This window comes from Octopus bimaculoides, chromosome 12 (assembly GCF_001194135.2).
Source record: "Octopus bimaculoides isolate UCB-OBI-ISO-001 chromosome 12, ASM119413v2, whole genome shotgun sequence".
NCBI classification, from domain to species: Eukaryota; Metazoa; Mollusca; class Cephalopoda; order Octopoda; family Octopodidae; genus Octopus; species Octopus bimaculoides.
Window position 1 is genome coordinate 43,916,033 of NC_068992.1, and position 13,799 is coordinate 43,929,831.

Here is a 13,799-nt window from a genome sequence, read left to right on the forward strand (position 1 = left end):
AAAAGTGAGGACTCTACTCCCATGGAAGATGCCAAGTTAGCTGACACTTACTGATGAAATACCAGTCTCTCGACTGGAAGGCTCTAATGCTATATATTTTAAAATTTATTATTATTAAATTTATTAATCCAATTTACATTGAATATTTTTTTATCAATTACAATAAGTAAAAATTACAAAAAATTTTTTTCAGAAAATGCATAAAAAACCAGATTAAGCACTTTGGCAGCTTGGCTTGCTTGGGCAAGTTGGTAGGAGGTCAAAAAATAGAAAGGTCAATAATTGTATAAAAAAAAACAAACAAAAAAGATATATCCTTTGCATGCAAGCAAGGTAGTCATAAAGGTATATAAAAAGTAAATCTCCTTAAGTCTGGCAGCAACACAGTAAGAGAATTTTGAGTATATTAAAGAATAGTAAAGAATGAATCTAATATTTTCAGGACGAAGGTAAGAAATTCTATTTAACATACCAAGAGTATGGGTATTTTGTTTTAATAAATTGCTTATATGTGTTTTGAAACCAAGGGACTCATCAATATGAATGCCGAGAAATTTTGTGGCTGTTACATGTAAAATTGCTTTACCTGTGAGGAGGACATTAGGAAGAAGCTGTTTGGACTTTGTGGAGAAAAGCATGCAGCAGGGTTTTTTTAATTTTTATATTAAGAGTAAGCCAATTAGTGATAAGCCATTGATAAACCTTGTCCAGTTCTGAATTAATTGTATTGAATAGGGAGGGAAGGTCATGGTGACTAATAAAAACAGTAAAGTCATCAGCGAAATGTAGAAAATTCAATAAATTAGTAGAATTGCAAATATCATTTATGTAGATAAGGAACAGTAATGGGCCCAGTATGGACCCCTGGGGGACTCCTATTTGATCTAGACATGATTCGGAAGTTGCTGAAGAATGATTAGGTAGTGTGACGAGGAGCAGAAAAAATGAAGAGTAAAAAGTATTTATAAATTGATTTCCAGTGTTAGGATTTAAGATGTTAAAATCACCAGATACAATGAGAGCATGGTGTGGATTACAGGAGGACAGAACATTTGATAGACACACATTAAATTCATGGATGCTAGCATCAGGAGGTCGATAAACTCCTATTACAGTACATGTAGAGGAATTAATTGTTATTTTAACAGAACATATTTCAATATCATTATTAGAATAAATCCATGGTATGTTAGTGGGATTTCCTTTGTTTTTTTTAATTGGGAAAAAGTAGTGGAGACAAAAGATCGTTTGTCCTCCATTCCTGGAAAAGTGTGTGTGTGTGGGTGGGTGGGGGGTGGACTTGTCCCTTCGTTCCCACTTAAAACATGTCCACGCACACACAGGATGTTCAGCAAGTAGATGCAATCAGAACACCTGCTATGTCCCTTCCTGTAAGCCATGACTTCATAGTCTTTGTTGCAGCTGTCCATGTTACAGCTTACAGCCTTCACGGTATTCACAGAACATTGAGCAGCAGTCATGATGTCAGTATTTTCATACCAAACATGAATTATCATGATACGAGTAACTCTTTTTCAATATTTAGATGGCTTCCAGTGCTCCATGTCTGATAATTTTTTTTATCAACTTCAACTTTACTCTTTATGCTTTCCAATGCCATTAAATGATCACCAATACATCAAGCTCTTCTTGAAAGAAGGAGATATAAAAAAAAAAAAAATCATCAAATTAGCCTGAAGAAGTTTTTGTCCCAACCACATGATTCTGGCTTCAGTATGGTACCTTGAGCAAGTGTCTTCTTCTATAGCCTTGGGCTCACCAAAACCTTGGGAGTGGATTTGCTAGATGGAAACTGAAAGATGCCAAATACATGTCAGCATGGAAGATGGATGTTAAATGATGATGGTGATGATGATGATGACTATGGTGATTGATCTATATGTGGTTGTCTTTGTGTCCGTTTGTCTCTCATCACTGATTGACAACTGGTGTTGTCGTGCTTATGTCCCTGTAACTTAGTGGTCCAACAAAAAGAGACTAATACAATAAATAGCAAACTTTAAAAGAAATAAGTACTGTAGTTAATTCATCCGACTACAATTCTTCAAGGTGGTTGCCTAACATGGCTGCAGTCTAATGACTGAAATAATAAAAGTTAGAAAGTAAAAGGTGTGTGTGTGTGTGTGTGTGTGTGTGTGTGTATGATAAGCTTTTTCCGGTTTCTATGTAACAAATCCACTCACAAGGCTTGAGGTACTGCACAGAAAGATTGAACTCTCGATCACATGGTTTGGAAGCAAGCTTCTTAACTACACAGTCATACCTATGTCTATTGTGTGTATGTATGTATGGATGTGTGTATGTTTATATATTATGCATACATATATGCATTGTTCTCACCACCAATATCTTAATGTTTTTATTACATGAATATTTAGATGTTTAAAACACACACCAAAAAATAATTGATTCTATGTTATTGTATTAGTTTGTCCTTCATTATCAATTTTCATACTAGCAAAAGTAAGTAAGTAAAAGTAATTTGTTGGGCTGGATAGATTTTTAGATTATTAAATTTTATAATACTTTAGGTTTGACTTATACACTAGAAGATTAATTTTTATCCCAGTGATTATCAATTAGATAGATTTAGAGAAGGGTGTGTGCTACTTAAATCCTTCACTCAGATTCAAGTATTATTCTTATGAGTATGTATATACTTACATATTTACATGCATTTAAAATTTAAAGAAAGCATTAGAACTTAGATGTCATACAAATGGAGCTCTATAAAATAAGTATTAGACTGAAACAAACACTGAGATTGATATGATTGAAGGCTGTACTACAATAGGAAAAGCACAAGAGGAAAAATGATGGATAAGGTTCCATCACTGTTTTCCTCTGAGTCACTCTCTGGCTCTGGAACCTTTTTTCTACAGGTTCCCTCCACAGTTAGAGATTGGCACATCTTCACGCAACTGTCCTTGTCCTTGTCCATACACATCACATGACCATACCAGTGCAGTTGTCTTTCTTGCACACCATACCTGATGCCTCTTGTGCCCAACTTTTCTTTCAAGATGCTTACACTCTGTCACATATGCACACTGACATTGCACATCCAGCGAAGCATACTAGCTTCATTTCTTTCAAGCCTTTGCATGTCCTCAGCAGTTACAGCCCATGTTTCACTGCCATGTAGCATGACTGTTTGCACACAGGCATCATACAATCTGCCTTTCACTCTGAGGGAGAGGCCTTTTGTTACCAACAGAAGTAGGAGCTCTCTGAACTTTGCCCAGCCTATTCTTATTCTAGCAGCTACGCTCTCAGAGCCTCCACCTCCACTACTGACTTGGTCACCTAGGTAACAGAAGCCATCAACTACTAGTTTTCCCCACTGGCATTTGATGGAGTCTATTTTCTGTACAAATGTACAAGATATACATATGAGTGCAAACTGGGTCACTCTGCTGCAGAAGCTCCATGGAATATCAAGTGGGCCTTTGGTAATGGTTTTGTTGACATCAGAACTGTTCAGAGATGGTTCCAAAGCTCTTGTTCAGGAGATGAAAGCCTTGAAAATAAACCAAGGGGTAGGCCAAAATCAGTTATTCGGCATGATGGATTAAATTAATTAACTGAATGAGACTAATAAAAACAGATGCCTCGAAGTGTGCTCCTTATTGCTTTCTTGGCTGGAAAAAGACCATTTTTGCATCAAATCATTACTTGTGATGAGAAATGGATACTCTTTGACAACAGCACTACCCAAACCCACCATTGCATCCTAAAAGGTTAGTGGTCACTGTATGGTGATCTGTGAAGGGAGTTATTCAATATTCATTTTTGCAACAAGGTAAAACAGTAACAGCAACATCTTACTGCCAGGAAATTGATTGTATGCATGAGAATTTGAAAAAGAAGCAACCCAGACTAGTGAATAGAGATGGCCCAATTTTGCTCCATGAAAATGCCCGTTCTCACACACCTCAAGCTACGTAGTAACCTGCACATTATTCCTACCAGGAATAAGACCAGACTTGAGCCAAACCAAAATAATAAAAATAATTATAATAATGGTTTCAAATTTTGGCACAAGGCCAATGAGTTTGGGAAAGGGGCTATGTTGATTACATCAACCCCAGTGTTCTCCTGGTACTGGATGGAATTTGAACTCAGAACATAAAGACATAAAATGCTACTAAACATTTTGCCCAGCATTCTAACAATTCTGCCAGCTCACTACTTAATAATAAAAATAATAATAATGGTTTCAAATTTTGGTACTAATTTTGGACTAATTTCTACTATTTTCATATCCTTCCTTTTATTTTCAATTAAAATAAAATTACCCAATTGTTGCTGTTGTTTAACCCTATGTTAGCCCCAATTGAGACACAGTTATAAGCAAAGAATTTCCACAGCCATGTTTTTTCTCTAATTTATTTTCTAGATAAGAATACATTTAGGACCATATCATTTATGTCCTTGCTTTTAGTTTTTTTAAATGCAAGGCAGTCATTTTAGAGACATGTAGCTGACATATCTAACAAGTTGGGCTGCTGTGTAGAGGTCCCTTCATAGACTTGAAAATTACCCTGTAAATATAAAGTGAATTTGTAGTGATTAAGTGAAAAGTATTTTGTATTTTCAGAGTCAAAAGATTAACTTGGGATTATGAACGGTATATATTGATTATAATAGCAACTAAGAGATGCTAATGTAAATAAAGAGTAACATTAAAAAATAATAGTTACTTTAATTCTACTATTGTCATCTGATTAGATATAATCCAGTAATGAGTTTTTTTCTAGAGTGGATAATCCATAAATAACTAAAGCTAGCATTCTTAATCCATAATCTTATAACTATTCTAGTGGTTCATCATACTACTCTTTCTTGCCACAGAGACTGAAAAAAATAGATATACAAACTCTGAAAATAATTTGGCAACAAATTTATAGCTGTAACAGTTTGTTGTTGAAGCAGTACATACAGGATGAATAAACTACAAGGTAAAAAGAAGGATGAAGAAGAAGAAGAAAGAGAAATTCCCATCGAGACAATGCATACTATTGTCAAACAACATAAGGATCAACTTGCACTTCAAGTCATGAAAGTCTCAGAGTCAATCAAACTGTAAGTTGTTATGGTAGTTATTAGTAAAAAAAAGTGTTTCTTAACATGTATATAAGTATTAATATACTTACATACACGTATGCATGCATATATACATGTGCACATATATATATATATTTGGCATAGAGCAAATGTCTACGGTTGTTAAAGAATTTTTTTTGTCTTCTCCTTTTCATTGTATATATATATATAAATATTCTCCTTTTCATTGTATATATATATATATATATATATATATATATATATATATAAATATTCAACTTACAATGAAAGTAAACAAAGTTTGCTTTAGAAGCATTGAGAAATAATTTATTCTCAAACGCATGATAATGCTAATGCAATAGCATGAACAGGATAAACAATCCATATATTGCAGAAAAATTCGTTACCAGCCAGCCATGAGACGTGAACTCACATCCCTGTGATTATGCGTTAAGTGTTTTACCTTTAAGCTAAACTGCCCAGTAACGAATTGTTCTGCAATTTTAGGATTTATAAATCTAGCTTTATAAGATGCTAATACTATTCTTATAAGATGCTAATACTATTCTTGTCAGAGGGTGTTGTAGTCTCACCACAACATCTCCCCTTTTGAGATTTTGAGTTCCGAAGGAATGAAGAAATTTTATCTATTGCTATTATTTTTGGGTGTCTTTTTTGCTTGGGCCTTATTTCAAGGTGTTCAGTCAGCTTCCGTTTCCTATGCTGGTTCTATGGGACTCCATTACTTTCAGTGCTGGGACATCGAATACAGAAAAAAATACTTCCATAGGAATTTCTCTCCGTTCTTTGGTATGTCTCTTCTTTAGTTGATTTATGGATCTCTTATGTTCCTGGTGTGGTCATTTTTGGTTTCAAGGCCATCCTCCCAGTCTTCTTTACCATTTCTGCAGGTTTTAAAAAGCACTTTATCACCTACTTCAAAACATTTTCTTATCAATAACTTATCAAAAATCGATTTTATTCTTCTCGCAAACATCAACTTTGTGGGTGACTTTCCTGAATTTGTACTTGGATTGGGGGTTACTCTATATACCGTTAAGAATTTTTTTAGTGCTTTGTTGTTACTGAATTTGTTCCTAGCTTTTCTTAACTCTCTTTTGAACGTGTCCACAAATCTTTCTACCTACCCATTTAACCTTGGGTAGTAGGGTGGAGTGAAAATATGCTTTATTGCATGCATTTTATAGAAGTTCTTGAAATCATACCTCAAGAATTGTGTTCCATTATCACCAGTCCAGCATAATCGATGTGTATGGGTTCTTAATCTCTGGCCATAGTTGATATTTTGCTAGTGGGGCTTAAGCCACACGTGTGCAACTGCGACAAGTTTTCAATATTCCGGTCCATAGTTGGCCAATAGACGTGGCTCTTTATTGGAGCTTTCATCCTCAACATTCCTGGGTGTCTGCTGCGGAATTACTGCAATACACGGTTTTTGTAATGTAGTCGGTACTACAGCTCTTTGTGCATACATCAGAATATTGTCGCTTATTGAGAAACTCCTTGAATTAGTAATTTTATTCTGCTTATTTTTTAAAGCTTCTTTCATTTTTGTAATATACTCATTGCCTACAGATTTCATTCTTATATCCTGTGCAGTCACTGGGAGTTCTTGGATAACATTTGTCATAATACTTTTTATTTCATTTTCTGCCTGCAGTGCAGCTATCATGGTATTTTCTTGTGGCTCTGTACATTTGGGAAATAGTCTCAATAGACAGTCCGCATGACCAATATTTTCAATAGAATATACTGCATTTTGAAATTGTAATTTAGTAATATTATTCTCCCAGATTAGAGTTGGTTTGCTGTATGGGTAGGTAACCCTTTCTTTGACCCATAAATTGATAGCAATGGTTGATGATCTGTTTGTAATAGAAAACTTCTACTATGTAGAAACCTGTGGATTTTTTTTTACAGCGAAGATAATCGATGGGGCTTTTTCTATCTGACTGTAATTTTTCTCAGCTTCTATCAGCAAACATAAATCACTGGTTTTGTACTTCCATCTTTATACTTTTATTTGTATCATTCATTTGACTGTGGCCATACTGGAGCACCACCTTTAGTCAAACAAATCAACCCTAGGACTTATTCTTTGTAAGCCTAGTACTTATTCTATCGGTCTCTTTTGCCGAACTGCTAAGTTACAGAGACGTGTTTAGTTCTGATGGCCTTTCATAACTGTCTCAGCAAATTAACATAGTACTCTCCATGTATGTGTGAAAATCTGTTAATATGAATGGTATGCATGTGTGATCTTTTCTGTGATGCAATTTATACACTATGTATGGGGAAGAATGATACTGTTTGTCTGTATATATGTATAAATGTGTGAAAACCTGCTTATATGAAAGGTGTACACACATATATGCATGTGTCTAGGAATTTAAGTGTGTGTGTATTCTAGAACAGAAATTGTTTAGAGCTTATGTGTTTTTCTTTCCTGCATATGAAATGATCTTGGCCTTATTTGAAGCTGGTAGGGAGGGATGTTTGCACGACATGTATTGTCCATTTGTCTCTGGCTCAAAGTAATAAAGCCAAGAATCTGCCTCAAGCAATGTCAGATTTTCCTGTGATGTGATCAGATGATCTTGGCAAATGGGGCAAATATGGCACACCCTACATAGGAAGCACAATAAGAAAACTGCATATATGCATTAAGGAACACATGCAGGCAGACACTTCCATGAAGAAACATCTACGGAAATGCCAGACCTGGGAATTCACAGTGCACATCAAGGCAACACAGCAGAAGAGGGGCAACCTTAGAATCTCTGAGGCCATCCTCATACATCAAAAGAAACCTAAGATCAACAACAGAAGAGAATCACAGGAAGCTAGCTGGTTGCTATAGCAACACCTTTCCACACATGTCCACTCTACACACACTCACACACATGCACATCAACAACATTCATTAATTTCTTGAAAATGGGGTCATAAATATTGAATACAAAGTAAGTCTACATTAATACACAGCCTTGGTTTTTTATCTCATTACGAAAAGTAAATCCTTGACCCCTTATTTGCATAATCACCGAACCTGGAGCACCAATCAATGCTCTACTGTCAGCAATTAGAGCATTTGAACCAAGCTTTGAAGAAAAAAAGACCTGCTTTAGTGAATCGAAAAGGAGTGATGTTTCATCATGTTTTTGACTTTTTTTAGTCAACAGAGACAGACTGCCATCAGTCTATTTTAAGGACCATGTGGTGATAACTATTTTTATTATAAACAATCTTTCTTTAATATTAAATATTGTAGGACAGCTTTGTGCCAGAGTCTTAAGTCTTCATTAGTTAATAATTATTTTCTATTTTTCAGGCACATTACAGCTATTGAAGAAAAGATGCCTACAGATCACATGCTTAAGCCGCAAAAACCGAATCCATGGGTAGAAGACCAATCAAAAGGTGGTGGGGGATGTCTCTTAGTGTAAAAAAAATCTGTCTACAAAATATCAAATTTACCAATTTGTGCACGAAAAGGTTAGTTTTCTAGTCTTTGGCCATAGTTTGGTGAGTTAGTATATTCAAGAGTCAAAATATTCAATTTTGTTTTGCTAAGTTACCTGTTTTGAAATTGAATTTTTTGAAAAGTATCTTCTGTATTAAAACAGCTTTCAAAAACATGTAATTAGAATAAAATATTTCTAAAAATATTACCTGCTATTAAGCAACTAACAAAAATACAACCCAATGATTGTTAATGCATATCTATGTGTTTTTGTGTAATAAAATAATTTAACACTAGTATTGATTTTTACAAGTGACTTTAAAGCATTTATTGTTCAATTATCAGGACAACTTATGTAACTATAATGGTTCTATATACAAATAGAGAAGCATTATAATAATATAAACTGCAAAACAACCATTTTTCAATTCAACTAGAATGTTTGTCAGTTTTATAAAATTTAAAAACAATTTTCAAAATATAAAAGCAAAATTAGTTTTAGATATATAAAATGATTTTTTTAGTCCATTTGAAAAAAATTTAACTCATGATTCCTGTTGTATTGGTTCCAGTCCACTTAAACTGAACTTGTAACTTAAGACCTTATCTTTATTGTGATATCAAAAAGTAAACTTCTTTTAAAAAGATTTCAAAGGATGATGAGCAAATAAACTTTGAAAGTTTGGCATCAGATAAGAACCCAAGGTACTTAGTCGTAGTGTTCCCTTTTCAAGAAGGCTTCACTAAAATATTCTCTTCCAGCAAACTTAGCTAAATTTTTAAACTTCACTGAGATATGAAGTTGTAAGATTCCACATTTCTTGATAATCAAAGTTAATGTAAATATTATTAAGAGAATATTAAATATTGCATTCAAATCAACCAATCAAAGAGTCAGATAAGGAAAAACTAATAAAAAAAGATTGATTCCTAAACACTAATAATTGAGATAAAAGAGCCTTGATATCTGTAAATTTTAAGAACAAATTTATTATTTCAGCAAAAATAATTTCTAAGCTAGAGATTCAACATCTTTATCAACAATTTAACATTGTTCTGACCATGCCAATAAACCCAATTTACACAAACATTCTCAGATTGAATTTCTAGTCAGTTTGCAGTGCTTTGATGGATATTTATAACTTCAATGATAATTTCTTGACTTAGGACCATTAAGATGCAATGTAATAAAGTTAATTTACATTCATTAAGATACATAATTTGGTAATTGATTAAGGGTAACATAGTCAATGTTTGCTGTATGGATAACTGTGACAACAGCTTCAAGAAGAAAGCCAAGCTAGTAGTACTTTTGAACAAGAATGATTATCAGCAATGTGTGATGTAAAGACTGCTATTTTAGAGGTAGACATGCAGATAGGCTGTCAGTGAGGAAAGAGTCATTTAGAAAAATACAAGTGCAAAATTAATGTAAATGTCAAACTTTTGAAGCTGTGTGATTACTTCAGAGTATCACTGTTAGTATTGGGTTAAGTCAGCCTAATGGGTTGGCAGAAGAGCATTGGAATTACAGTGACAATATTCTAAAAAGGAAGAAATGCTTCTGGCCTTGAACTGAGAAAAAAAAAGTGTTACCATCCTGGAAATGCAAATATAAGCTGGAAAATAGGAAGGCAATAAAAATAAAAAGTTAGGCATTAACTCTCCTGCCAGTCACACACACACACACACACAGCCATAAGAATATCATTTATTGGGCTTAACACTGCTGCTAATTTATTGATTGATCAGTTGCAGGATTTAAGACACAGTGTAACAATGAAAACCAATGTTCCTACAATTATGTACACCATTTTCCAAGAGTAAGGAACTCGTATATTTGAATTTTCTTGGGTATGCCCACTTCCAATTTCTTCAATATATTCAAAGAAATTCTCTTGATTTTCACTTTTGAAATTAGTCAGAAAGCATTTATGAGCATGTTGACAACCAGAATGTACTTCCAGAGCGACAGGAAGGCTAAAGGAATGCACGATCTATTATACAGAGAGAAAATAATTCTAAAAGAAGTGAGATCTAGAAAGAAAAATTTAACAATAGCATGGATAGATTATAAGAAAACCTATAACATGATACCACATTCATGGATATGTGAATGAGTATATTCAGTACTTCCAACAACATAAGAAATTTAATTAGTTATAGCCTGAAGAAATGGAAAGTAAATCTTACTCAGGTGATACAGCCAAAGGGAAAAGTTAATATCAAGAGGAAAAAATTAACCATTTGCTCTGGATGATCTGAAGCTTTTTAGTAAGAATAAAAAAGAGATAAATCCTTTAGTACAAACTGTAAAACTCTTCAGCAAAGATGTGAGTATGGAATTTGGTGGCATAGGGTAATCATTGTGCAATATTAGTCACCCCCCCCCCCAAAGCAAGATTATCTGATTGGTAAAAGGAGGCTTTGCATAGTAGATTTCCAAACATAGTTGCAGAAAATAGTAATAGTGAGGTATGGTTGAGGTTGCAGAAAGGAAGGCTGACATAAAGTGTATTATCAGGTACTGAAGACTAACTAAATAAAAACGAAGATAGACAAATTCCCAATAAAGATCATGTAAAACAAATGAAGAAAGTGTTACTCACATATTTAGTGAATGTAGTATACTGGCACAGAAAGAATACAAGAAAAGACATGACAACCTACAGTGAATGATCCACTGGGAGTTATGTAGAAAGCTAGGATTTGACCATACTGATAAGTGGCATGAACATGAACCTAGTAAAATGCTACAAAGTAAGAAATATAAGACAGTGTGAGATTTTAACATTCAGACTGATAGAGTAATCGGGGCTAGAAGGCCTGATTTAGTTGTAGTAAACAAAGGGAATAGAAAATGCCAGGTAATTGATTTTACAGTCCCAAATGATGAGAAAGTCAATATAAGAAGTATAAGGAAAATAGCCAAGTACCAAGACCTGGCCATTGAGTTACAGAGGCTATGGAAAGTGTGCATAAAATGCATCTCTGTAGTTATAGGTGCATTAAAAACTATTCCTAAAATTCTGAACAGATGGACAGAGAACACAATATCTTCACTCTACAACCTCACAATATTGGATGTTGTGCACAATATTGGATACTTTAATAATAATAATAATAATAATAATAATAATACAATAATCCTTTCTACTAAAAGATGATGAAGTGAGGAGGAGGATTATTGTTTGGAAAGAGAACGTCCTTCCAATAAGACTTCAGGAAGAACAATTTCTGACATTTTCTCTCTCACTTCACTTTAGGCTTTTTGGATACACTTTAGATACTTTATCAGGATGATGTTTTTCTACAAATTCAGAATCATATTATCACTTTGACAACACTGCCTTTATATCACTCGTATAGAGATAGCCTTCTCCACTACAATGTCTTCCTCCAGGAAACCAGTCTCTTCCATCACATCCAAATGCTGCAGGAATTCATCTGTCATAAGTTCCTCTGAGTGTACCTCGACAAGATTGTTAATGTCCCCATTGTCAACCTTGAGGCCCATAGACTTGCCAAGAGACACTATCTCCTTGACTACAGGTGTCTCAGACTCAAACCCCTCAAAGTTCTCTTTCAGATATGCAGTCAGGCCACAGCTTCCACCCTGCAGAATTCAGCATTCTCCTTGTTACACCCTGCCAGGCCATATCAATGATTTTTAGGCAGTTAACAATGTTGTAGTGCTCCTTCTAAAATTCATGATGGATTAGATTTGTATTTTTGGTGACTTCAAAGCACTAATAAAACAAGTGTTTGGAGTACAATTTCTTAAAATTAAAAATCACTCATTAGTCCATGGTCTGCAAGACAAGGGTGGTGTTATGTACAGAACTTTTATGAATTTAAATTTGTCCAGGATATCATCTTCAAGATTAGGAGGGGTGAGCAAGAGCATTGTCGTGGATGAAGAGAACCTTGAGAGGAAGATCGTTCTCCAGAAGGTACTTTTCCACTGCTGGTCTGAAGACAAGTTTGATCCACTCGGTGACCCTGACCTTAACATTTGCACTCCACATAACCTGCGGCTTTCCTTCAGGGTTTTTGAAATGGTAGACAAGGAACAGCTTAATCTTCAAGTCTCCACTTGCATTGACGCAAAGGGTGTATTTTCCCATGCAATTTTTCTTTTCTTACCCAGTAGCAATTTGTTGAAGACTGATTTTATTTTCGTTGCAAACACCTGCTCCGATGGTGACATACCTGCTGATATATTTGGATTTGGTGCCACACAATATACTCTTAAGAATTGTTGTAAAACTATCTCATCCGTGACTTCCTTAGGGCTCTCTTAAACGTATCAACAATGTGTCATATTTGTGAGGAAATATCATCCCCACTCCTATTTTCAAATAGTTTTTGCTGTTTCTTTCTTTACCCATATTTTTAGATAACATTTTGCAGAAATACATTTTCAAGAGAGTGTGGATTACATTAGATTGAAAATTCAAAGAAGTTTGAAATGAATAAGTGAAAATGCAGAGGTTATAGAAATTAGTGATAACGAAGTGTGTGGAGAGATAAAGAATGATGAATAATTCATCTAAAAAAAAAACACATTAGAGTTTGTGTATGTGCGTAAAAACAAGTAAAAGTATGATATTAAAACAAAATATCTTCTTCCTACCTCTTAAAATCACTGGATATAATATATATACAATATACAATAATCCCACATTGCAGGATAGATTTGAAAAACTACAATTTTTATTCTTTTGGAATGAACACAAACATAGGTGCTGAGACAGTGACTAAACTTGTAGTGTTTTGTAGGGATTACTCCAATGAATTGACAGTAAAGTAATTGCTTCTATCAGAATTGTTTACCTTTAAAGCGGAAAAAAAAGAAAAACCAACGTATATGACAGGTATGTAAAGTATATTTTGTGTACTTCTTTCTCTGTTCATTCAGATAAGCTGTACATATGCATGCACACACAAACACAAAAGTTCTCCAGACATTTAGCTGTTATTTTTAGCATATCGAGTTTTGTGGAGAGGGCTTCACTTTCAAAACAACCGTTCATTTTTCACATTTCGACAGCGGGATAGCTGGGGGATTTGGGGCTGGAGTTTTTCATAAAAAATTTGAAATTAAAATTTGAATTTTCTATTTATTTTTTCCATATTCTTAATCTCCATATTTTCCCATGTAGATTGATGGGGAGAAAAAAAAAAATCAACAAAAATTTTTTTAATGTTTAAAAAAGAAAATAAA

General features: G+C 34.2%; 2 protein-coding genes across 2 annotated transcripts in view; both read left to right on the forward strand.

Moving 5' to 3' along the window:
* Positions 1-4,819: 4,819 nt before the first annotated feature.
* Positions 4,820-8,868, forward strand: LOC106880513 (guanine nucleotide-binding protein subunit gamma). Its single transcript, XM_014930491.2, has 2 exons — positions 4,820-5,106; positions 8,441-8,868. Exons 1-2 carry the CDS (start codon positions 4,967-4,969, stop codon positions 8,553-8,555), a joined length of 255 nt encoding a protein of 84 aa, XP_014785977.1. The 5' UTR covers positions 4,820-4,966; the 3' UTR covers positions 8,556-8,868.
* A 2,846-nt stretch (positions 8,869-11,714) lies between these two features.
* The window catches only part of LOC106870933 (adenosine deaminase-like protein), a 15,880-nt gene continuing 13,795 nt past the window's right edge, over positions 11,715-13,799 (forward strand). Inside the window, exon 1 of the mRNA XM_052972164.1 lies at positions 11,715-13,449. The gene's annotated coding sequence lies outside the window, so the exon portion shown is untranslated. The remainder of the gene's footprint in view (positions 13,450-13,799) is intronic.